This window comes from Dermacentor andersoni, chromosome 4 (genome assembly GCF_023375885.2).
Source record: "Dermacentor andersoni chromosome 4, qqDerAnde1_hic_scaffold, whole genome shotgun sequence".
Classification (NCBI taxonomy): Eukaryota; Metazoa; Arthropoda; class Arachnida; order Ixodida; family Ixodidae; genus Dermacentor; species Dermacentor andersoni.
In genome coordinates this window covers 106,297,405-106,319,240 of record NC_092817.1, presented here as the reverse complement: position 1 = coordinate 106,319,240, position 21,836 = coordinate 106,297,405, and the positions used below count along the sequence as shown (strand labels likewise).

The following is a 21,836-nucleotide window of genomic DNA, read 5'->3' as shown; positions in this document are numbered from 1 at the left end:
TAAAAAATGTAGAGAAAATTGTGACGAAGGGATTGCCAAAGCCATCTCCATTTGTCGTTTTTATTAATGTGATTTATTTTAAATGTATTAATAATGCATGACAACGGGGATTTGTAGAGATAATTTGGTCATATGACTGGCGAGCACCTCTCTTTGCCATTACGTGTTTCTGCGAGTGATTTCGATTGTCTAAGTTGAAAGCTTGTGTCCAAAAGGAAATCATTGCTTGTGTTAATTGTTTGTAGAACAAGCCACCTCCCCCCACCCCCACCCAAAAAAAAAAAAAAGAAACTGAACTTTTGGCTGCCGGACAAACAAAAATCCACGATTTCTCCTTGGTTTTCCTCTTTTGTAATAACACCAAATTTCTTACCCGCCGATTTTATCAAAATATAAAACCCGGAAACAAAGGACCTTATATTATAACACACGTTCACTGCAATCCTATTCAACATTAATTCGGAAGCAATCAGGTAAAATATTCATCACGAATATAAAGTCGGACGCATGCCCAACTGTACGCGCCAAGTGGTTTCAGCATATTCTTGCCGTCAACTTTCGCGAAAATTGACACTTGGCTTGGTCTATAACCACGTTCTGTCGTCACAGACGACGAAAGAAGCGCCCGCGATCGAAGTGCGTTTTGAACATCGCCAAGTGACGTGATAATCTAGGATGTACTATATCTGGATACCAATCTGCCACACAATCTTACGCGTTCATCTCTCTTTACAAACAAACGCGATATTTTTTTTTTTTTTGCGTCAGGAAAACACGAGGAGGAGGCTACTTTCTCCACGTATACGCGGAAATGCTGCCTTTCGCGCCCAATATGGCATTTAAACAAAACAAGAATTTTTTCTTTTCACCCTAGTAACATGCCAATCTGTAAAAGAACCGTCTTTGAAAAACGATTACGCATGTACCCGAGATATCTTAAAAAGGTTTGAGGCAGATGTGTACGTACCATGCTGCTTCTGCTTGATGAGGACGTCTGGCGAAGGCTTGGCGTCCGGCCTGAGCCCTGGCGAAACGAGGCAAGAAACAGGGAGAGGCAGAAGGGTCAATTTAGGGCCGGAGAACGCCGATCAGCCGGGCGGCGGCCGGCCTGCGCGAACACAACGGCTCGGGGCCCTCCCGCAGCGCGCGCACATTGTGGAACGCCGTCATCCTCTTCTTCTTCAGCCGACTATGCACTTTCTACCCGATGATCTACGGTGGGTATGTACGGTGCTTGCTGTTACCACGGCGCCATGATGTTTTAGGGCTATTAGAGAGGGGGAGTGGCTTGGGGGTGCAGGATATATGTTTATACGAAATTAGCGGAGTAGCGGAGGTGAATGAATGAATTCATATATATAATGCATTTTATAAAGGCTGTTTTGGGAAGGGGTAATAGGTATGGCACTCTACATTTCCTGCTGGATGTCTGTTTCCAGGGCGAATGACCGCAGCGAGAAACACGACAAGCCAGCATTCGCTCTCTTTCAGTATGTCCTTTAAGATATTGCCGCTTAGAATAACCTCATCGCGAGGCGGCACTAAGCAAACAAGGCTAGCCCGCCAAGGATCACCTCCCCACCCCCCTTTTTATTTTCACGGTTTCCCGCAATGGAATGAGCCACATTTAAGAAATACGCGACTGTGCTCACTTGATCCAACATTAAGTCTTCGAGCGCCATCACAGCTTCGCCGTAGAGACGCCACGCTGTTATATCGACTTTGGTTGGGCGTTGCCTTTACTAAAGCCTATGCCTTCCGCATAGGGATGACCGACACACCAACCTGTGACCACTGCGGCCATGAAGAATCAATTGGCCATATTTTGTGCGCCTGCCCGCAGTACAGTCCACAGAGGGCAAGCCTTAGCCACGAACTTGACCAACTGGACGACCAACCGCTATCCGAAAAAAGAATTCTACAACATCGAAAGGACCTACCTTCACAGAAGAAGGCCGTGCAAGCGCTTTTGCGCTTCTTGCGATCTACCGGCCTGTGTGAACGACTTTAACTGGAACGCCTTTTGTGTGTGTGTCTCCATGTGTGCGCGTTCCTTTCTTTTTTTAATTTCCTTTTTTTTAAATTTTTTTTTCGTTTTCCTCTCTATCATCTTTCCAACCCCTATCCCCATCCCCAGTGTAGGGTAGCAAACCGGAGACTCATATCTGGTTAACCTCCCTGCCTTTCCTCTTCATTCTCTCTCTCTCACGGTTTCCACGCGGTACAATGTGCAAGTAAGATTATAAATAAGCATGGAGGCCCATTTCATACAGATACTGCAACATCGACTTGCGAAATGCGTCATCCAGGAGCCAACGCTCACATTCGTAGTGCATTTTAGGGGACCGCGTTTGTCGCACAGCGTGTATGTCCAAAGTAGATGACGGTTATCCGCTGCAGACGCCGAAGCGGAACACTTCTGACATTGGGCATCGTGTTCAGATATAGAAGACCTCAGGATCAAGCGATGGCTGGTGTAAGGACTGTTCCAGCCCGAGCTCTCCAGAAAGTTAACTTCTTACGCCCGAGAGAGACTGTGGGGAAGGGAGCAGACACGCGGGGAGGATGAGGTCACGTGCGTTCCGTCGGAGGATATTTTTTCAATCAATGCCGACGGAGAGGGCGCCAGAGGGGAAGAGAAACAGGAAAAAGTTAACAGGTGCCGCGAAATAGTGAGCGTCGCGGTCCGCAAAGCCATTGTTGTGGTAACGAGCGCGTGCCTGCAGCCAGCGAACTGTGCAACAAAGCCGCCTTTGACGAAAATTCGTTTCACTAATCGAAACGCCGGCCAACCTATCTGAGACAATCTGCCCAGCTTGGTTCGTTTCGATACACAGTGTTTTTTTTTTTATCATAACGCCTCCCCATCTTGAGTTTTAATGTTGTGTTTTAGTGCCCAGCAAAACGACAAATAATATAAACGTTTACAGGAATACGATAAAGTCGGGTCGAGTAGGCGCGTCGGGTCGAAAGTCGGTCGTCGGCTTCATGTAAACGCTAGCGGGTCGGACCGAGCGAGCGTCGAGAGTTCGCTCGGCCTGCCTGCAACGGGCGGGCCGACTCGCTCAACCCACTTGGCAAGAAGCATTTGAACATAGACCGGGTCGGGTTGGGTCAGCTCAACTGCTTATCGACTCGCTCGCGTCGAGTTCACATAAACGGGAGACAAGATAACTTATCGCAAAAACGCAGAGAGATCGGCCTGATGTAATAAGCCATCTAACTTGCTGCTCTGCTCAGAGCGAAGTGGATTAAAAGACAGGTATGAGGAGTGACGATGAGGATAAATGGTAGGATGCGGTTATAAACAAGTTCGTGTCCGAAGGACCCGTTCACAGCCTTGAATATAAACCGGTGCTAAGTAAAGGCTCCAAGAGAAATTTGAAACTCGCTTTGTTGATTTTATGTCCACGAAAGGGCCCAGCAACACTTTTTCGCTCAGCGGCCTATTGCTAACTGACGCTAACGAAGAGGTCAGTGCCTGCCGTTCACAGTAATACTGAGTCGGGGACGAGCAACAAGTACAGGCGCTCCACCGTTGCAAGGTGCTTTGCACAAGTGACAGTCCGCCAAGTCTGTGCGCTGGGTGCGACACGAGCGGTGTCGCGTATATATAAAACGAAGAGTGTGGCTCCATGCGCTCACCGGGCCTGATGCCCCCCGGTTTCCTGGCCGCGGCGGCGTCTCCGTTCAGGGCGGCCTTCTCGCGCAGCAGGCGCCTCTGCTGTGCCACGCTGTGCAACTCGGCGAACACGTGCATCTGCGGCGGAGCCGGCGGCGCGGCGGGCATGGTCGCGGGCCTCGGGTGCTGCGGCTGCTGCTGCTGCTGGTGCTCCTGCTGGAGCTGCTGCTGTTGCTGGAGCTGCTTCTGTGCCTCGAGCTGCCGGCGCTCCTCGGCGAGCTTCTCGGCCTCGAGTTGCAGCAGCTGCTCCTTCTCGAGCAGGCGTCGCTTCTCTTCCTCGAGCCGCTGCCTCTCCTCGGCGCCCACCAGGCTGAGCTTGGGCACCAGCAGCAGGTGCTGGCCGTTGGTGCCGTACAGGTGGTGGTGGTGGTGGTGCGTGCCGTTCTCGGGGGACCTGCGTTCATAGGCAGGCGCACGTAGTATACACAGAGATAAGTGAAAAACGGGAAAGGTGAGGAGGTTAACTACAGGCAAGGGCCAGGTTGGCTACCCTACGCAGGGGAAGGGTAGAACGGGATATGAAAGATGTAAATTAAGCCGTCACATAGGCCAGCAGAACTGAGATGGAAGAGAGAGAGAGAGAGAGAGAGAAATTGGGGAGGGGAGGGTAACACTTAAGTGTTACCACGAACCAAAATATGCATTGAGAGGGGTCTGGCAAGCATATCAAGCCTATTTTCCAAGAATAAGCGCGCAGATGGGCCCCGGAGGGGCAGAGGAGGTTGCCAATTGCCGAGGCTAGCTGCCTGACGTAATGATCAATTGTTTTTACTTCATAAGTGCCAATAACTTATTTTGCTGTCTTGGTCGTCGCGAGGTGAACTAAGGTTCACTGCTTTCTCGCTCTTGTCCCATTGTCGCATTTACAACGCTCTTGGGAGCAAAGTAGACACTGCCCGTGGACCGCCTCAATAAGTCCAGCTTTCTTTTCTTTTTTTTTTTTCTTTTTTTCGAAGCACCCATATTCGCGTTTTCAACTGTTTATACAGCTTCAAAGCATCAGGAGTATAGAACCGCTCACAGCAACCGTACTGCGAGGCTCAGAAAAACTACTCCACCAGCCCTCTAGAGTGGCCCACGAACTTTTCGCAAGGACTACACACCGCGATACCGACAGCTGCATACCCGTCCACGCGATACTGAGCCACGCGTCAACGCAGCGCGGCGTCCGCAACTAGGCAAAGTGAACTTCAATTCTCTTCTCTATCTGGCCCAGAAGCAGTCCACGCGTGATGAGAAACACTTAGGCGCAACAGCGCGCGGTCACGCGAACTGCTGCTCGCAGCGCCCTCTATACTTATACAGCGATCCGGGCATCGCGTGCGCGGGCACGTTACACTATACGGGCGATAGACGCAGTCGTGCGTTTCTGCCGCGGGAAGACAGCGCAGCTGATGCGGCGAGCAAGTGGCTCTGAATGAGGTGGCCCCCAACGTCACGTGTGTGTGTGTGTGTCCCTGTATACCTGCATGCGGTATGCTCGTAGGCGCGAGACGAAGAGGAAGAAAATTGCTCAACCGTGTCGTGATGTACACTTAGCTTATTCTAAGCGACTGTCTAAATTTAGTGGATACGAATTTAAAAGGGAAAAAGAAAACCGCCTTAGACGCCGTCGATTTACTCCGCATGAATGGACGCTCAGATGGGTAACGACGGCATCATTTAGGATGATGGTTACATACTCATTGCCATTATACTTGCGGCCCGCTCGGCGTACGACACGGTTATATTTCTTAAGATGCCCAGTCTCTTCTCGCAAGAGAGCGTGGTTGCGATCAGGAAACGGATGAGTGCACGACAACCAAAAATAAAACACTCATATGCTACTTACAGATTTAAAAAAACGTTTCTTTTTCAGTGTTTTTTTCTTTCATTTTTCACTCGAACGCAGCACTGCAACGACGGAAATTTTATCCAAGGTTAAAAGGATAACGAGATATTTATTTTTCTTCTTAGATCTTGCCATACACGGAAAGTCCTTACGGCCACCAAAGTGGCTCCGTTTTTTCTTTTTTTTTTTTTAATGATTCTGCGCCTTATTGCAGCCAGCTTTATTACCTTTATTATACTTTAATTCGGGAAAAGTTAAAATTGTAAAACCGTGATATCCAGCACCTTTGTTCGTCACCGTTTATATTCAATGAAATAGCAGTAGTGGCCCGTACAAGTGACCTTGAAGAAGCGCATGTGCTGCACTCCAAGGTCACACAATGAGGCGTCAACGCACGTACCTGAGCTTCTGGCCGTACTCGACGAGGCCGTTGGTGCCGTTGGTGTGTCCGTTGGTGACGGGACTAGTGGACTGCGAGCTCGACAGCGACGTGCTCCGGTCGGACATCTCAGATAGCGAGCCGTTGGTCAGCGTGTCGTGGAAAGACTCGGGCGAGCCTTTGCCGTTGGTGCCGTTCGTGTACAGGGTCCTGCGAGGACGCATTCGGCGAACAGGTCTAAACAAACAAGACGTTCGAGCTGGGTACGTGATTTTCAAAACGTGCGCGATAAGAAGCTACAAACAGGTTTTTCACCTCGTTCTGTTCCCTGCAAACATTATCGTGCCCTTGTCACCGACATGGGAAGCTCGGGCGTCTAGGATTCTTACGAACGTGTTCTGTGGGAGGAGCAAGTTGCTGAAGCATCTGTGTATACGCTTTAAATGCGTTGCTTGCGTTTGCGATGGAAGCCCGTTCGTATGCGTATGCTGCCGCTCATGGAGTAACGGGATATTCGAGACACAGAAGCAGCAGCGTTGTTTGCAACGTCGTGTGGTACTGACTCCGACGACAACGCACTAGAAACATTCTTGTTTTGCATGAGCACTCTCGTCCAATTACAATAAAAGAAAATCGACAGACAATTTGGAATTCTTACGTGATTTCAATGCGAAAGCATGACGACTTCTTTAATTAATTGGTTAGGTTCATGATACGTGACGTCATACATTGTGACGTGTCCTTCACAACTCCGCCTTAATCCACCTTTCTCTAATTTGTACCAACGTTAATCCGCTTTAATCCACATTAATTCACTTTAATTCATCTTCATTCACTTTACTTCACCTTGCTCCACCTAGAGTCACTGTACTCTTAACTGTATTTCTGTATTACTACTGGCGTCATACAAGACGTTAATGACGTCAATGATGATGATTTTTGGTGCCACTTGTTACCTACAATGCCGGCTTTTCTGCCTCATGGAACATATAATGATTTCGCATTAATAACGAATATACGCGCATGCCGATTATATTGTTATACATACGTCATTACGCCAGCAGAGCTAACTAAAAGATTACCGGTCATTGTAGGGATAGCGTTTTGTGCTTTGGGTGAGACGTGAGCCACCCGCTGCTCACGTCTCCGGTATGCCGCTGTACTTCGTAAGCCGAAATAGGCATATGAGTATAGGCTGAAACTCCATTTTAAAGCGAATCTTTCCTCACGAACCATCCTGCACTTTGCAGACTGTGGCTGATAATGCGCTCTCGCCGAGTAGCTTACGCACAGGACAGCGCTTGTAAAACGAATCGTCTTACGTTTATCCCTATCTGTACTGCCCCCTTCAGGTGTGCCGGTGTCCGGTTCTGTTCACTATACGAAATTTCGCAAGTGAACAGCAAACGGCAAATAGGCGCTTTCAAGGGCACAGTTCATTTATTAAAGCGAAGCTTTCTGTGCTTTCCTTCCCGGCGTGGGCACTCCGCCCGGTCGGTTTGTCGCCGAGTATCCATGGATGCCAACACGCGCGTTGGACTCGCACACGCTTTATCGTGGCCTCCGAGATTGCGAGTGCACCGGCGCGGTCTCGGAGGCCACGATTTTACTATAATTGTTCCAGACGTTATACTCCAAATACCGCTAGCTACTCTTTTTTTTTTCTGCGTTGTGTAACTGATCAAAGTGTTTGGAAGCCTTCGGGCGACGCCATGCAGCCACGGAAATCGCGTCAGCCAACCTGTTGCGCATCGTGTGGTTCCCGTTGGTGGCGTGGCCGTTGCGCCCCTTGGCGTTGCGGTTGCAGAGGCGCGCGTTTATCCTCCGCAGCCTCTCCTCGGGGAAGAGCTCGAGGCCGGCACCTTTCCTGACCGTCAGGGCCATCTCCTTGAAAGACTTGAGCATCGCGATCGCCTGCGAGGACGCGCGGTGGGCGCGTGTCATCACAGTGGCGGCGCTTGAAGACCACCGCCCCACCACGTTGGGGAACAAGTAGCGGGGGATTAGGTGCTCGCTGTGACGGCAGTGATATACGATCGCGCGCGCACATACGCATGCAGTACAGCCGCGTGAGCAAGCGATGTTGACAATTTCGAAAATGCTTTTTAGCTCCATACTTCACTTCGCAAACACACGAGGGAAATAAATGAGTGATTATGCGTTCTTAAATCGAGCACACAAATGGAGATACATATACAAGCACGAAAATGAACGAACGACCGAAAGAAAAAGAAGGGAAAATATAGAAAACCCGTATTTCAGAAAAGAACGGTCCCGCAGTATGAACTTTTTTTTCATTAGGCACTTAGCGCAAAGTAGAGAGAGCTAAACAATAAAAAAATGCAAGATTTTCTGGAACACAAGCGATTTCTTGCTTGACTACGCGAAAACCGAGTTACTCCTTGCCTACGAGAAGCTCATATACAAGTCGACGCCAGGCATTTCCTGCGTAAGCGCAGCGAGCAAGAAAAACAAACAAACAAGGTTTTCAGAGGAAATGGGTTCGGTTTCCAGTTCAGTAAAGAGAACGCGCGTCATAGGTATATACAACGCTATAGGCGCCGAAGTGGGAAGGGCAGAGAAGAAGAAAAAAAGAAAAAGACGGTTGATCACCTCCGAGAACTCGACGTTCACGAAACCCTGGCCGTTGACCTCGGTGATCTGGTCGCCGATTTCGAGACCAGCAATTTCGGCGAGACCATGCGGTTTCACGGTTTGTACGAAGATGCCCGGCAGCTCGGGGGGTCCCTTCACCACGCTGAAATCAACAAGACGAATGAGAACAATCACGGTTTCTTTCTTTCTTTCTTTCTTTCTTTCTTTCTTTCTTTCTTTTTTTCTTTCTTCCTTTTTTTCTTTCTTTCTTTCTTTCTTTCTTTCTTTCTTTCTTTCAATATAATAGCTCCAAACAATGATCGCGTAGCCCGTGTGCTGTGTGCATGGCAGTGAAGCAATCAACAGAATTTATGTTCCTAGTATGTGCGGGAGAAAAGTGTATAGAAGACAGCTCAAGTGCGGCGACAAGATGAAGCCCCATTCTGTGGAACCTGAAGACGCATTGCGGTTGAATGGGCAGCACATATATTACCTACGTACATAAGAGAGAACTCGCTACGGGTCACGGAATGAAGACGTTCGGCAGCACCTCGATGTCTCAAAAAAAGAAAGAGTCAGAGAGAGAGAGAGAGAGAGCTATTACCGTTTCTCTGTGACAGTAAAGGATGACGAAAACATCGCACATGACTCCTTAGTTCGTTTCCTCAGAGCAACACATACTATAAAGAGGTCCAAGTAGAACTTCGTTTCCTAATGACGTTACTGTCCTACTCCTCACGTTTCACTCAAATGTAACGAGCAAGCTTCCATTTCATTTCTCAAATAGCATTATTTCTGTCTTTCTGCTTGCTTGAATTTCATCCCTGTTCGCACTTCTGGATTCCTTCTCGCGGCTTTATTATTATTATTTTATTTATTTATTTATTTATCATCCCCCTCGCTAAATTTCACAGAGAGCGAGCGCGAGCAGCAACGTACGGCTAAGTTACCGCGTTTTTCTAACTACAGTCGGCTGACTATCCACGCTTAAATGTCAAGTCACAACTCTTGTTGCACTCTTTGATGTACGTTGCAAAAGTGGTTAGTTGCTGGTACTGGTCCCTGCTGTCCTGCTGTGCCGGTAGAATCGTGGAAGACGATCCCTCTAAACTTGTCTTCAATCGCTTCCTTAGAGTCAGGATACGAACCTTTGACACCGAAGAAGATGGGCACGAGAAACGCAGCGAGTTGGACCGTGAGGAGCCCCTGAACGATTCGTTACCGATGGAACAGTTTTTGGTATAACGGCTTATATAGTGAAGAGCAACTAAGTTGCACATATATTGGCGAAAATTTCGCAGATTAACGCTGACGTCTTACGTGCAGGTTGTAGGTTCGCGTTCTGTGCATAGGGGAAGCGAGAAATCCAACAAAACCTTTCTTTCCTTTATGTAAATATTTTGTTAGCCTGAAATGGCCCATGTTGTCTAGATAAACTGGGTGCGGGCTGTAGTTCGGAAATGACGGTATTCTCACTTCAAGAAGGAGCTTATTCCAACTTCTTCCGGTTCCAAGACAGTGGATTCCGGGCCCCTTCTTCCGTCTCGCACCATGCATGACCGGAAAGGACGCACTTTGACAAATAAGAAAGGCTGCGTTGTTTCCGCGAGCCAGCAGTACTGGCGCGTTAGTTTAACCCTCACGGTGGTCACGACAACGTGCTGTGAGCAGCGCAAGACGGCGATCTTGTTTCCTCTTCTGTTTCCTCGAAAGCATAATCGACTGCAAAGACGACCCCGGCATGCCGCAAATATCCTCGCTACATTCCACCGCGTCATATTTTGTGACGTAAAAGCAAGCAGCAGCAGTACTTATAGTTGCTCGCACTTTCAGCACTTACTGTACCGTGAATAACACTACGTTAGTACTGTGCAATAAGACAGAGGTTCACAGGCAGACGGAGACTTGAAACGAGTAACAGTGGTCGGACTCGGAAGAACGGGTCCATCTGGTCAGTGCTGGCAAGAACAATGGTTATAGCACTGAGGAGAACACTTTAATTCGGAGCAGAAGTATTTGATTCGTGTACAAGCTTTCGGATGTTTGCACATTTCGAGACTATTCGTACAACGTTTTGAATTCGTTTAGACGTTACACGGTGCTCACCTGCAGCCAAGACTGGAACCGCCGATGCCCGAGATGAACACCTTTGTCTCGACGAACTCGTCAAGGCTGGAACCACTACTCACGGAATGCTTCAGTAAAAAAGAAAAAAAAAAAGAATGAGGGAGAGAAATAAGTGAGGGCTGCAGAGTGCACCATAAAGTTTTACGCGCAAAACAACACAGCGGGCGGGTCAAGGCGACGCGCAGCTCAATCAGAGGGGATGACGCAACTTACCGTCCCATCGGAACCGCTGCTACAGGGGTCGGGCTCCACCATCTTCCACGTGATGGGGTCGCGCTTGTTGCTAAGCGAGGCGAAAGAAAGAAAAATTAGGAAACAAAATTAATTTTGCGACCATGGAAGAGTAAAGGCTCTTTGTGTGCCGCCATGATTAAGTCAATTCATACGGTCGCGAGCAAGAGTTTGGAGACCAACGGTGCCGCGAACTCTTTTTTTTTATTATTCGCAGGCTGGGCATTCTGGATAAAATCACTTGGTACATCCTATAGGCGTGTGTGTGTAGGACTAATTCAATGCACTGACACGATCGATTCATCGTTGCAGAGCTGTGCTAGATGACATGAACTTTTTTTCTCTTTCTTTCGGATGCCGTGGTCTGCAAACATTTAATCGCGACTGTAAATTGGTGAAGTGTACGCCCAGGCACGTTCAATTCGTTCAGAGCCAAGCAGTTCACTTTGTCTTAGCGAACTAATTCTAGTCACGGGCGATTAATGACACTAATGCTTTCTTCACTCCAGCCAGTTTCACGTCGCATGTAAATCTGTTTCTTTGGTAAGACTTATTGCGCCAGCTTTGGTGTTTCCTGCCCGTCGCCACTTCGTGTACATCGCCGAGAATGGCAGCAAATGTAATGACAAAATAATTCTTCAGTAATGCAAACAGTAAATAAAGATGTTTTGCTGGCTGTTGTTGTATTGAACGCTGCACATAAGGCGTGCACTGGGCTAGAGATTGGAGCCTCTTGTTCTTTGTTGCCCAATCTTGCTTCCGACTATATCCGAGAGAGCCTGGCGGCGTGAACAGAAAGAAAGAAATCACAAATGAAATTTACTCTCATGTTTTATTGTATGTTTATTTCTATGTTTTGTTCCCTCTTTGCTGAAGAGGGCGCAAGCGTTGTGCATTTTCAAGCGGCAGTTGCCAGCCTGCTCTTGACTTTCTTTTTCTATCTTCCGCGTGTAAATACTTATTCAAACCAAATAATAATAATAATAATAATAATAATAATAATAATAATAATAATAATAATAATAATAATAATAATAATGGTGCTTATGATGATGATGATGATGATGGTGGTGGTGGTGGTGGTGGTTGATGGTGGTGGTGGTGGTGGTGGTGGTGGCGGTGGCGGTGGCGGCGGCGGCGGCGGCGGCGGCGGCGGCGGCGGTGGGTCTAGACGCGCCAAGTAATCTACATGTCTGCAGTGCCTTTCTCAGCAGCAATCCATGACGGAATACTAATTAGGTGTTCTTTTTTTAACAGCGGAGAATACTGTATTAAGACTTGAATGCATGTTACACTACCACAGGTCGCTCAAACTTATAAACTTATTTCCGAACCCTTGTTTCTCTCATACGAAGGTTTCTGTTGGTATCATCTAATTACGTTAGTTACCTGTATTATGTTGTTTTAGAACACCAAGGATGAATTTACCTTTGTGCTCGTGACTTAGCTATTGTGTTTTCATATAATTCTTTATATTGCATGTATCTCTACTTGGTTACACGTTTCCCTCTCCTGCAAGGACCTGTTTTGGTCAGTAGTATTGTATAAATAAATAAATAAATAAATAAATAAATAAATAAATAAAATCACGGATTAAGCGATTGTTACTTCACTATTGTATCCTCTGCTGTACTCAGGAAAGGCAGCAGGGTCGGTGAAGTTGTTCGAAGAAAATTTTTCCTGTTCTTTTCCATCAACGATTACATGACGAAAACTCAACGAAAAAATCAATCACGAATCAATAAAACAAGTGTGCTGGAACTGAATAAATATATTCCTGCGGGAGGAAGAAAGTGAGTCTACTCACTCTTTGATGGGTATCATCCCGACACCTGCAAGAGAGACGGGGAGAACAGTGTTCAGCACGTGGGCACGCCACGAACATCATTCGTTTCCGTAAGAGGGCGGTGACTACTCACTTTTGACTTTGAGCACGATGTTGGGCTTGGCCTTGAGCAGCGCCAGGACTTCTTCGTGGATGAAGTGATCGATGGGATAGCCATTGATGCGGATGATTTGGTCACCGACCTGCGAATGCAGAGAGAAAAAAATAAGCAAAGCAGATAAGACTTTAAGACTTTACTAGACTATAAATACTATTACACGTGTCCATATTTGTTTATTTTTCTGCTATGTGCGTTGCAACTGCTACTTTTTTGTATTTGTTATCCACAGGTATTTTGCATTCTTGTAGTTATCGTTTCTTTCCTGTTGACTTGTTTTTATGTCCGCGCTTGGCCATTCCTACAGTGTAAAACCCCGGAACAGGGGTATTTTGAGGTACATAGATAAATGAATAAATAAAATCTCGGCAGTGTTAAACTCCTGTAACACGTGGAGGCGAAAGCCTGCTGCACACTTGAAAATGCACTAAGTTGTACGATCGGAAGGGTCAGGCTTCCTCAGTGGGAAATAAACGTGTGGCGCTGTAGGTCGACTTCCTCAACGACACATGCAGGCACCTAATGCAGTACCTAGATGTTCTTTCTTTCTTTCTTTCTTTCTTTCTTTCTTTCTTTCTTTCTTATTCAGGCATTGCATCTTTGCTTGCTTGCTTGCTTGCTTGCTTGCTTGCTTGCTTGCTTGCTTGCGGGGGTATGAGACATTCCTGACAATGATATTTTTTGCGTCATATTTTTTGCATCGCTGGACTAGATGCCGCTTTTTTCGGGTATGAGCCATTGCGACGAGCCACTCATAAGGCTTTCGCCTTAATAATGCTTGGCGGATGCTTGTTGTTGTACATCAAAGCCGGCTGCCCCAAGTTCAAGGCAAAAAAATTCTTTGTCCCCCTTTCTCCCACATAATACGCATGCACAGACCGAAAACACACATACTAAGACTACAAAAAACAAGCCTAATTGTAAAGAAGCCCAAAATATAAAGCTAACCGTTATTAATTTGTCCTACCTAGTCCCCGCGTTCAGTAGTAGAAGTTCGTGTCCTCCGCGCGATAACACTGTTATACCCGCATACACGAGTGCCATTGTTCAAGTAGTTTTGAGAGCAAGCACTCGATATAAGAAGAGTTACCAATAATCTACGAATTAAATCAAATTATTAGCTTGCTCCTCGAGAGGGAATCGCGTAGGGCTGTCAAAGGACTTCATTGACGTCAATGCCATTGTCAATGCTTCATCGACGGCCTCAGCCCAACACTCCGAAGCTTAACACATATGAGTGTTCACTCCTATGCGTTCACTCCTATGCGTTCCCTTAAACTACGATAATGATGCTGATGAAAATGATGATAATTGCGTTGATGAACGCGCATTTCTATGCGACCCTGATAATCCCTTCCACGGCATTCTCAAAACAGCAAGAAGAGGAACAAAAAAAGATCCGGACCATGCAAATTTTATGCTGTAAGCTGTGTCTTGAGTTCCTGCAGGGCGGAAATTCTTACATTTAATAGTCTGTGAAATAAGTAATTGGGCTAAGTCTCGTCTGGTCAGGAAGTAGATTCGTATTGTAACCGCGGTAAATGGAACGCCTACCAAAATGGTGTCGTCGAAGGGCGTAGACACTGAACAAGGCTTTCCGTGTGGCAATGTTCTTTTTTTATTTATCATATTTATAATATGCAATTAGGCCGTCTCAGCGCATAGTTAATGCGAACGGGTGCACAAATATAACAAGCGCGTGTACCAAAAATGAAGTAGTAATCACAGCTACCCAACTCCTATCGCTATTCAGATTTCTCGTTTCTTTTTTTTTTTTCTTTGTTACAATAACGACAGTTGCGACTCATCTGGCAAATTGTCGACCGGTGAACTGCATATCAGTCCAGTTCGTGCTTCAGCCATTAAGTATTCCGACACGGCTCGAGACTCGTGCGTATAGGAGCCGCTGTGCCGGTTTCGTCACGAAAAGCGAACAAAAAGAAATCGGGGGCGAAAAAGAAAGCGGGAAGACCCAGATTTCGAGAACAAAGATAACCGCAACGACCAAAAGTGAAAAGAAGAAAGCAGCCATTCTCTTAATACATATACCACATCGCAGACGCGCCCTCTTTTAACACCCTGCGCATGCATCGCACCGCACCTCCTCCTCCTCCTCTCTCTCCTATTCGACCCCCTATATCCGACGGAGATCACAAGAGAAGGCGGAAACACCGTAACGTTGCACGCCGTTCGCCGCGAAGCCTTTTTTTCCACGTGAACGGCTTCTCGTCGTCGTCGTCGGCACCTCGTCTCGCATCACTCGCCGCATGATCGCGGGTTGCGAGGTAGAAGCGCGCACGCGCGCGCTATGCAGCGTTATACGCGTACGCATACGCGCACTGCTGTGTGAGCTCGCTCGCTCGCGGCTGCTGGATCTATTCATCACGCGGGGGGAATCGGGAACGCCGCGGAAAAACGTGAGCGGACGCCCGCGCCAGCGTATTGCGCGCGCGCTGCGTGCGGTTGCGTCTACATGCGCGTCTCTGTGCGTGTCAGTGTGCAAACGTGTATAATATATATGGCGCGAGCGTGTACACCTGCGAGCAAAAGTATACGAACCACGGGGTCACCGAAAATACGAAATCTCTTCGTAATTAGCGTGCATAAGCGGAAACTGACGAGTGTATACTAGTGAATTCGTAATGCCAAGTTTTTGGACTGCACTCTTTTAATTTCAAGTTGCATTCGCAGACGGAGGAGAAAGTGGGTTTTATCGCGCAATCGCTGGTCCGTGTACTTTTATCCAAGGGTGTACGTGTGCCTGTGGCAGCGGGCCCTGTTAACGCGCGTACGCCTGCAATATCGTGCGCGCTTCGTATCTTTCGACGACGTTTCCAATTTAATGAACACGTCGCTGTGTGGCTCGCAAAAGGCTATGCTATACATAGATTGAGACTTTGAACTCGAATTTATGTGTTCACGGAATTAAGCGAATTCGAGGGAGTTCAGCGTTTTCGCAAACGCCGTTGTTCCGTAAATTTTGTCGCCGACTGCGCGCGCAGTCGGCGAGTGTGTGTGTGTGTGTGTGTGTGTGTGTGTGTGTGTGTGTGTGTGTGTGTGTGTGTGTGTGTGTGTGTGTGTGTGTGTGTGTGTGTACTGCAAGCTAATTTACACCCCCTACGAGCGCATAAGGGTGTAACTGTCTATAACTCACATCCTTTACGAGTGTCAGGATGTAAGTTATAGATCAATTTACGCCCTTATGCGCCCTCAAGGGTGTAAATCTGCTTACGGCGATCACCATTAAAAAATTTACACCCTTAGGGGCTTATCTTGCCCCACAATAATAATCGTCATCTGTCTTGCCTGCGTTTCCTTTCTTTAACGCTGCGAGCCCGGTACTTCCCAGTCACGAACGGCTTGCGCGTTATCAGTGTGACGCAGCATTCTCGACAGGAAAGTAGCGAACGCCGAGTTTTCAAGCAAGGAAGCGCAAGCAAGGCAGATGACGATTATCGTTGTGGGACAAATGTACGCCTCAAAGGGTGCAACCCTTTTAAGAGTGATGTATGTCTCTTTATTCCTTTTGTGTGTCCGCACGTACAGTCGCGGACAGAATATTATGGACCATGAAATCTAAGAAAAAGCTGAATATCTCCGCAACCTTACAACGCAATCTGGTATTTGCATTTTGGACCTCGACTAGAATATGCTAACAACGTTGTCGTGGGCAGTTTTACTGGTTACTGCTACAGGCTACTCGAGAATTGAACGTTTTCGGAGATCCCGTGGTCCATTTTATTCTGTCTGCGACTGTACGTGCGTATGTGTGTGCGTGCAGGGCAGCTGCGCATACAGTGTGTCCTCGTGTGCGTTTGTGTTCCTGCAAAGCTAGTGTGCGTGCGTTAGTGTGCATGAGTATGCGTGCTATATAGCACGGGCCCTTGTGTTATATCGTACGCCCGTCCCAGCGTCTACCCGTAGGCGCGCTAAGCCGCGCTATCCAGCCGCTTTTTTCTTCCTCCTTCGGGTGGCCCAACAACGACCGCGCAGGTCACGCCGGCGCGGCGCCAAGCGGCGAGGAGTCAATTGGCGGCGGTACACCGCGGATTTACGGCGCATTAAAAACGCGCCACGTGATATACCAAGCGCTCCGTCTTTTTTCCCACGAGAGCGCGTGACAAACCGCTCCAGCTATGGCGCACGGCGAGCCAGAACAAAGAGAAAAGAAAAATGAGTGGAGAGTGTAAACGCAGAGATATACTCCCGATCGTGCGCTTCGTGTGTTCGAGATCACACCTCGCATCGTAAGCATCTCCATCTTCCGGCTTCTCTCCCCGTGTCCTTTCTTTTTTTTTTTTTTCTATCTCTCTCTTCGGTTCATCGTCATGCTTTCGTATATACTCCGCGGCCAGTGCGACATCGCCGCGGGATCGAGCTAGTTTCATGCGGAGATTGTTTTATCGCTGGCTTGTTCCGTGTCAGCGAAAACACGCCTGGCTTCCAGCTAGGCCGGCGAGAAATCGCCGAGCTATATAGGTTCGCGGGCGTATACTCGCTGCCCCTGCTCGGATTGCTCGGATACGTGTTGCGCTTGCAAATCTCCTTCGTGCCAGTCGTGAACCACTCCTTTCGCCGTTCTTCTCCGTGTCTCATCTCAACGGACCTACTGAAGTTCTCTGCACTGTACAGACACAAACGTCTCACGGAGGAAAAAAAATACACACAGGAATGCGAACTGCAACCGTACAAGCTTGCAGATTTTCTGCAGTTGCTCGTTTCTTTATCTCTTATATTTAATGCGAAGCACTGTTTCCGAACTTCAGGCGTTTTGTTTAGTGTGTCTGTCTATATCTAGCTAGCCTCCTACGTCGTGATGCCGTCGTGGTCATTTCTTCAACTGTATATGTATCGGAGCAGGCATGGGGCGGCATGGGGCGGTATGGCACGCATGCATACATAACATGAATGACATGTCGTGACATCACTGACATGACACATTTGCCATGGCCTGCATGTCCTGACATAAACTGTACGCTTTAAAAGTGTGTGTGTGTGTGTGTGTGTGTGTGTGTGTGTGTGTGTGTGTGTGTGTGTGTGTGTGTGTGTGTGTGTGTGTGTGTGTGTTCACCAAAAAAGCCTATATGCGCGTAATTCCGAAGGAATACGCATGCACATCTTTCTGAAATGCTACATTGACGTACTTATTCCTACTGTTTTATTGTGTTTATGCGAGTCCATTGCGACTCCTTCACCATTAAAAGCGCTTTTTGTTCTCTCTCTTTTAAGAGCGAAGCTGTTATAACGGGACTTCCACGGTCATTTCCGCATGTTGAAAGCGAACGGCGTGCGGCGGCGTGCTCGGCATAAAATGTAAATCAAAGAAGAACCAGCAACTCATCCTGCATCAGAACCCCGAACTCGCTTTGAAACGTAATTATTAAAAGTTGCACAATAAAGTTTATACCTTACGTATATAACTCGCTCGAATAGACAGCTAATTATATGTTTGTTTATCTTAGCCAGCAATTCGTCATTTTTTTTTTTCATTTCTCACGTCTCTCATAACCGGCTCCACTTTGGGAAGTCGGCTATATAGGAAGGGCCAGAATTGACGAAGTTTTAAGGATATAGCGCCTGCAGGTCTTTCGGCTAAAATAAATTTTAGTTTCATCAAATTTTAGTCGAACTATTGTTCGACTAAACAAGACAGACAAGCAAGCAAGACAGACCTGCCCGTACTTCGGGCGGGTATGAGAACTCCCTTATAGGCTTCACTGTCCTTGATGTATGAATTGACAGGATGGGCTTCCATCTGCCATGGTTCTTTTGTTGTAGCTATTTTTTTAATTTGTGTTTTTTTTTATAACCGCGGTATCATTAGTATCCCAACTTTCCGTGTTGTCGTCGCCTAATAGATGAGGGGCGATTGTGGGTCCTACCTTCGCTGATATCTAAATGGCACCGTGCAGGTGAGAAATGTTCCATTGGCTGATTTGTACCTCGTCTATATAATGCCAGTTACCGAGCGCCTTTTCGCATGCCTAAATATTGGAAGTGCTTCAGATAACGTGAATTCTTATCGAAAGCCATTCAACAGGAGCGACCCACGGTAAAATTTATTGATGATGCCGAGTTCGGATCAGGTTATAATTAGCACCTGTAAGGTTATTGCCACAACAGAAGTGCAATGGAGTTCAAACGAAAACACCAAGATATAACAGGATTTTATGCAGCAAAATGATATACGTGGAAATAAGGTGCCAGGAATCCACTTCTTCCTTCTTTTCTTTCTTCTTTCTTTTCCTGCAAGTTCGGTGGCAACGACAAACGCTGTTTCCTCCTTAAATTAAATTAATTTCTTGGGTTTCGCGTGCAAAACTCGCCATCTAATTACGAGACACGCCCTCTATAGCGGCGGACTCCGGATTTATTTCGATCCCCTGAGGTTCTTAATTTAGCGGGCAGCAGGGCCCGCGCGATGCACGGTGCACGAGAGTTTCTGCATTTAGCCGCCATCCAAATGCGGCCGCCATGGCCGGGAACCGAACCCGCAACCTCGTGCTTGCAGCAGCGCAGCGCCATATAGCCACTAAGCCACCACGGCGGGTGCACATTCTCATCGCAGTACCAATCTATTTCAATAACATTCGCTGTGTATATACATGAGCACATATCGGCGCTATAGGCTGACTATTTCCTCCAGCTCTGCTATCTACTATAACGCCCCACTTCCAAAAAAGGCGAATTCAGAACCTGGCCTGCAAACCGGGTACGACCGCCAAACAAGTCTCACGCGCTTTAGCGACGGAGGAAGTGGGGCGAAAACGCTATAGGCGCGAGCGCAAAATAGTTACAACAGGCGCGTGTTAATGAAATCACGCACGCGCATGCCACGCGCAGCGAGAGCACAACAAAAAAACAGAAACTATTGTTCCACGCCACATACGTGAAGAGCTATAGAAACGGCTTCACAGCATACATACACCCCTACAACTGCTTCCTCGGACGAGGTTTTTACAACAGCAAGTGCCGAGCCAACGCTACAGCTGCGCGAGCTCGTCGCGTGGTTTCACGCGCCGTTTGGTCACGGATAACGGAACAAATCAAGGACGCAAATAGGAGAACGCGGTATATATATCCGAAGGCGTCAGCACTGAGGAAGCTCCTTCGAGTCAGTTGTGCGCTCGACGAACTGAGTGCGCACCCAAACGGGAGCACATGGCGCCTGCGCGCGCGAAACGTGTATGTTCACGCGACGGGAGCGCGCACGCAGGCTTATTGCTGCTCACGGTTCGTGGCGAGAGATCGCGAACACGAAAAAAAAAAAAAGGAAATAAACTGAGGGCGAAGGCAAAAGCGTATGATATTCAAGTATGCGTGGAAACTTAGCGGACCATGTGTGGGACCAAGACGATGGCAAAGAGGCAACTCTGGAGATTCCGTGGCGCGCGTCAGTTCTGGGTCGGAAACGAAAGAAAGAAAGAAAGAAAGACACCACAAATAATAAACACTGAAGCGAGCGATGCAAGGGCGGTTCGGAGTCACGCATGCGCTCAGCGCGTGGGGTCGGGTGCAAGCGGTGACTCGCGGCGCAAGGTTGAGAATGTGGGCAAGCCGAGAAAGAGCGAAGAATGGAGAGAGATTAATAGCCAGAGCCAAAGACGGAAGCCGACCCACAAGACAGCGGCACGTTGCGCGACCACCACGGCGGCCCACAATGGACCACCGACCGCCGCGCCTTGTCTCCTTGTCTGCAGAGGCGATGTATATATACACGCGGTCGGGACATGCAGGGCGCGCGCATGCGCACAGGGACGAGAAGAAATGAAAAGAAAGCCGAAGAAAAGGTGAGAAACGAGGCCCTTTTGGTCTACAAGTGAGCTGCGGGGGCACACGCGCCGGGTGCGAAGTGCTGGAGAGAGGGAGAGAGAGAGAGAATGAAGGGTGTTGCGTTCCACCGTGCGTACGGGAGCGTGCCACAGAACCGTTATGGCGCAACTGGACCGACAAGACGGAGCGAGGAAGCAGTAAAAAAAAAAAAAAAAAAAAAATAAGCAAAAGAAAATGACAATGGGGACTCGAGCCGGCCACACGTACGAGTTGTTCGCTGACCGCCGCGACAACCATTAGGGAGCAGAGCTGGCCCCGAAGAACGTATGCACGCACCCGCGCTGGCTTCCTCCATGGAACGCGAAGTCGCCGCGCAAACGCGCCACAGGCGGCAAGCACGCGCTGTTCGGCTGCTTCACCAACTGCCTCCAGCTACTCCAGCAGCAGCCATTTCCCCCATATTCTCTGTCTCTCTCGTATTATTGTTCTCTCATATTTTTTTTTCTTATTTCCTCCGCAGCCTTTCGATAGCCGAGATTAGCGGACGCCCAATTCGGCGTTGGAACGAGAGGCGCGCAAGCGACACGTGGGACAGACCCGCTTGCCTAAAGTTGGCAGCCGGAAGGAACGATTCCAGCGTGGCGGGAGGAACACGCGTGCCCATTCGAGCAATAAGCACTAGTGGCAGCGGTCGTAGTAATCGGCCTCCAGGCATCTACGTGTACATGGAGGCACGAAATCGTTCCCCCAGAACTGAGCGTATACGTGAATTGCACGGCGGCGACCGTCCAGGCGTGGCAAACGAGCTTTCAGAGGAAACCCGAGTTCGCTTGACACGTCGTCTACAGTATATATCCGAATTCCCTGTGCCAAATGACACTTTGGCGACAGCGGGCGGGACAGAGAAGGAAAGATAGGACTCTGGATTCCGGGTTGGCGACTATACAGTGTTCAGCACTGCAGGTGGGTGCGCCTACTGACTGCAGGAAAAGAAAAAAATATGTTTCATCTATTATACCGGAAAGCCGCAGTATATATGCTGGAAAAAGTACCTGTTAGAGTTAATATAGAAAACTTTCCTTTTCATGAAACCTCCTCTACCTTGCGGTTTTTTTTATTAGCTCATTTCTTGTTCCTAAAACAGTTGGTATGACGCTTCATGACGCTGTGGACAAAGGGAGCCCTCTTGCTTAAAGGGGTGCCAAGGAGAAGCATTACAATAAACTGATAAAGAATTCTTTAAAACTCAATTTCCGTTTATTTCGTGGTAACAGG

The 21,836-nt window shown here is 48.0% G+C and overlaps 1 protein-coding gene across 4 annotated transcripts in view; it reads right to left on the bottom strand.

Moving 5' to 3' along the window:
• The window catches only part of LOC126536561 (uncharacterized), a 161,188-nt gene that overhangs the window by 24,096 nt on the left and 115,256 nt on the right, over nt 1-21,836 (bottom strand). For all 4 annotated transcript variants that reach the window (XM_055074097.2, XM_050183578.3, XM_050183579.3 and 1 more), the window contains exons 4-12: nt 12,765-12,873; nt 12,653-12,677; nt 10,828-10,897; nt 10,594-10,682; nt 8,506-8,650; nt 7,634-7,806; nt 5,914-6,102; nt 3,646-4,076; nt 968-1,024 (exon numbers count right to left, since the gene is read on the bottom strand). In XM_055074097.2, coding sequence (XP_054930072.2) covers nt 968-1,024; nt 3,646-4,076; nt 5,914-6,102; nt 7,634-7,806; nt 8,506-8,650; nt 10,594-10,682; nt 10,828-10,897; nt 12,653-12,677; nt 12,765-12,873 — 1,288 coding nt within the window. The remainder of the gene's footprint in view (nt 1-967; nt 1,025-3,645; nt 4,077-5,913; nt 6,103-7,633; nt 7,807-8,505; nt 8,651-10,593; nt 10,683-10,827; nt 10,898-12,652; nt 12,678-12,764; nt 12,874-21,836) is intronic.